Here is a 1,712-nt window from a genome sequence, read left to right on the forward strand (position 1 = left end):
CCCCCTACCGCCTACTAAAGTCCCGCCCTCTATCCCCTCCCGGTATTTAAAGATGGGGTGTGAGCGCGGAAACTGTCCCGCCTTCTTGACGCTCACAGTCCTATTGGAGCCGAGGAGCAACCATAGTTCGCCGTCCTCACCTACGGTGTTAATCAAAAGCCTCCACCCCCCCCGCACCCACCCCTGTAGTTGGTACGCATGCGCAGTGGCGTCCCTACCAACTGCCCGCGCCTCGGCGCTTGCGCTGACGTTCGCGTCGCACGAGGCCGGGCGCGGCCACCATATTGCGCAAGCGCTTGTGCGTTCCCAAGGCCCGCATCGCGTTCTCTCTACCTAACTTGCCTTCCCTTTTTTTTCGGAGGGGCGGGGCTAAGGTATCAATTGGTCTGTTTTCATGCCGGTCAATGGGGCTGGTGCTGTGATTGGTGGCAATTCGTAGAGTAGCGGGTTTAGTTGCAAGCCCTGAAGAGGTAGCGTTTCCTGGGTTTCTGTCTGGTCCTCTGTATCCAGAAGGTTCTGCCGGTTCCTCCAGCTCTCGGTACCCGGCTCTGCATCGCGCCGCCATGATGGGCCATCGTCCGGTGCTCGTGCTTAGTGAGTTCTGGGGAAACCTGGGGAAAGGAGCCCCTCTTCGCCCTTCCTCCACACTTTCTAGTGCTGCTCGGCCCGGTCCCTCTCTGGCCCAGCTTCTGAGCCTTTCAGTCACTGTCCTCTTTTTGGAAGGCCCGCCTTCCGCCTTTCTCTTTTCCCTTGACTCAGTCACATCCTTCACAAGCACAAACTGATTTTCGGCTCGTGAGCCTCGTCTCGCGTGCTGGTTCTGGTGATGCTGCCCGTCTCGGGTTCCGTTTCTCGACCCCGCCCTGCGCCCCCGGCTGAGGTTACTTCCCGTGTGTCGCTGAGGGGTCGTACCGGTGCGGGTTAGGCCTGGCCTTGTGTCCACGGCCCATCCGTCAGTAGCGGTAATTATTTTCTCGTGTGTTGTGAAGTTGATAATGTTTTCTCTTAGCCTGGTGAGGACTAAATGAGATAAGTAGGTAAACTGCTGAAATAGAGGGTTTGACGAATAGCAGGTGCACGTTTCTTTTCTGCGACCATAATTGAACAGATTATATTTCCGAAGTGACTGCGCCGCGCTGGTCTCAGGCACCGGTAGTCCTCTTCCTTGGCGTCCCCAAGTTGTTCACCAGTTGAGTTTTCCCAGATGTCTCGACTTGTATCTGTTTCCTTTGGGAATATCCCTTAGTTTTAGAGCACCACCTCCATTGCTTTCCGTTGGTGTGTTTTTGCCCCTTGTGTGACTCTGGCATTATCCAGCAAGACCGCCCGGGACACCTGACCAGCCACTTCCCCTCCTTAACCGTCTCCCCTGCCCTGAATGTTACTGCAGTTGTTACTCATTCTCTCCATACCTGGGAAATAACTTTCAAAAGAAAAAAAGATAGGTTTAACCCTGAAAAAAAAACCTATTCTGATAAATTGTAGGTCTGTGCAGATTTTTGGTTCCCACTGTCTGAGATAGAATTGAAATCCTGAGGGTTGTGGGTATTAGAATTGTATGGACTGGGTCAAGAATTTACAGACTGAAGTTGGAAGGGAGTGAAGACAGAAGGGAGTAAGCGTGGTGTAGTGTTGGCTAGAACCTGGTTTGGCTCCACTGGGATGGCCCTGGGGTGAGTGGTGCATCTGTAAAGGTTTTCTTGGGGCTGCAT

General features: G+C 53.7%; 2 protein-coding genes across 2 annotated transcripts in view; one reads left to right on the plus strand and one right to left on the minus strand.

The window, feature by feature from the left end:
* Nucleotides 1-303, minus strand: part of TSACC (TSSK6 activating cochaperone) — a 6,718-nt gene extending 6,415 nt beyond the window's left edge. The window contains exon 1 of the mRNA XM_003795255.2: nucleotides 141-303. The gene's annotated coding sequence lies outside the window, so the exon portion shown is untranslated. The remainder of the gene's footprint in view (nucleotides 1-140) is intronic.
* Nucleotides 304-333: 30 nt separating this feature from the next.
* The window catches only part of CCT3 (chaperonin containing TCP1 subunit 3), a 25,292-nt gene continuing 23,913 nt past the window's right edge, over nucleotides 334-1,712 (plus strand). The window contains exon 1 of the mRNA XM_003795257.2: nucleotides 334-594. Coding sequence (XP_003795305.1) covers nucleotides 564-594 — 31 coding nt within the window. The 5' untranslated portion in view covers nucleotides 334-563. The remainder of the gene's footprint in view (nucleotides 595-1,712) is intronic.

This window comes from Otolemur garnettii, unplaced genomic scaffold, assembly GCF_000181295.1.
Source record: "Otolemur garnettii isolate 467f Iridium unplaced genomic scaffold, OtoGar3 scaffold00091, whole genome shotgun sequence".
Taxonomy (NCBI): domain Eukaryota; kingdom Metazoa; phylum Chordata; class Mammalia; order Primates; family Galagidae; genus Otolemur; species Otolemur garnettii.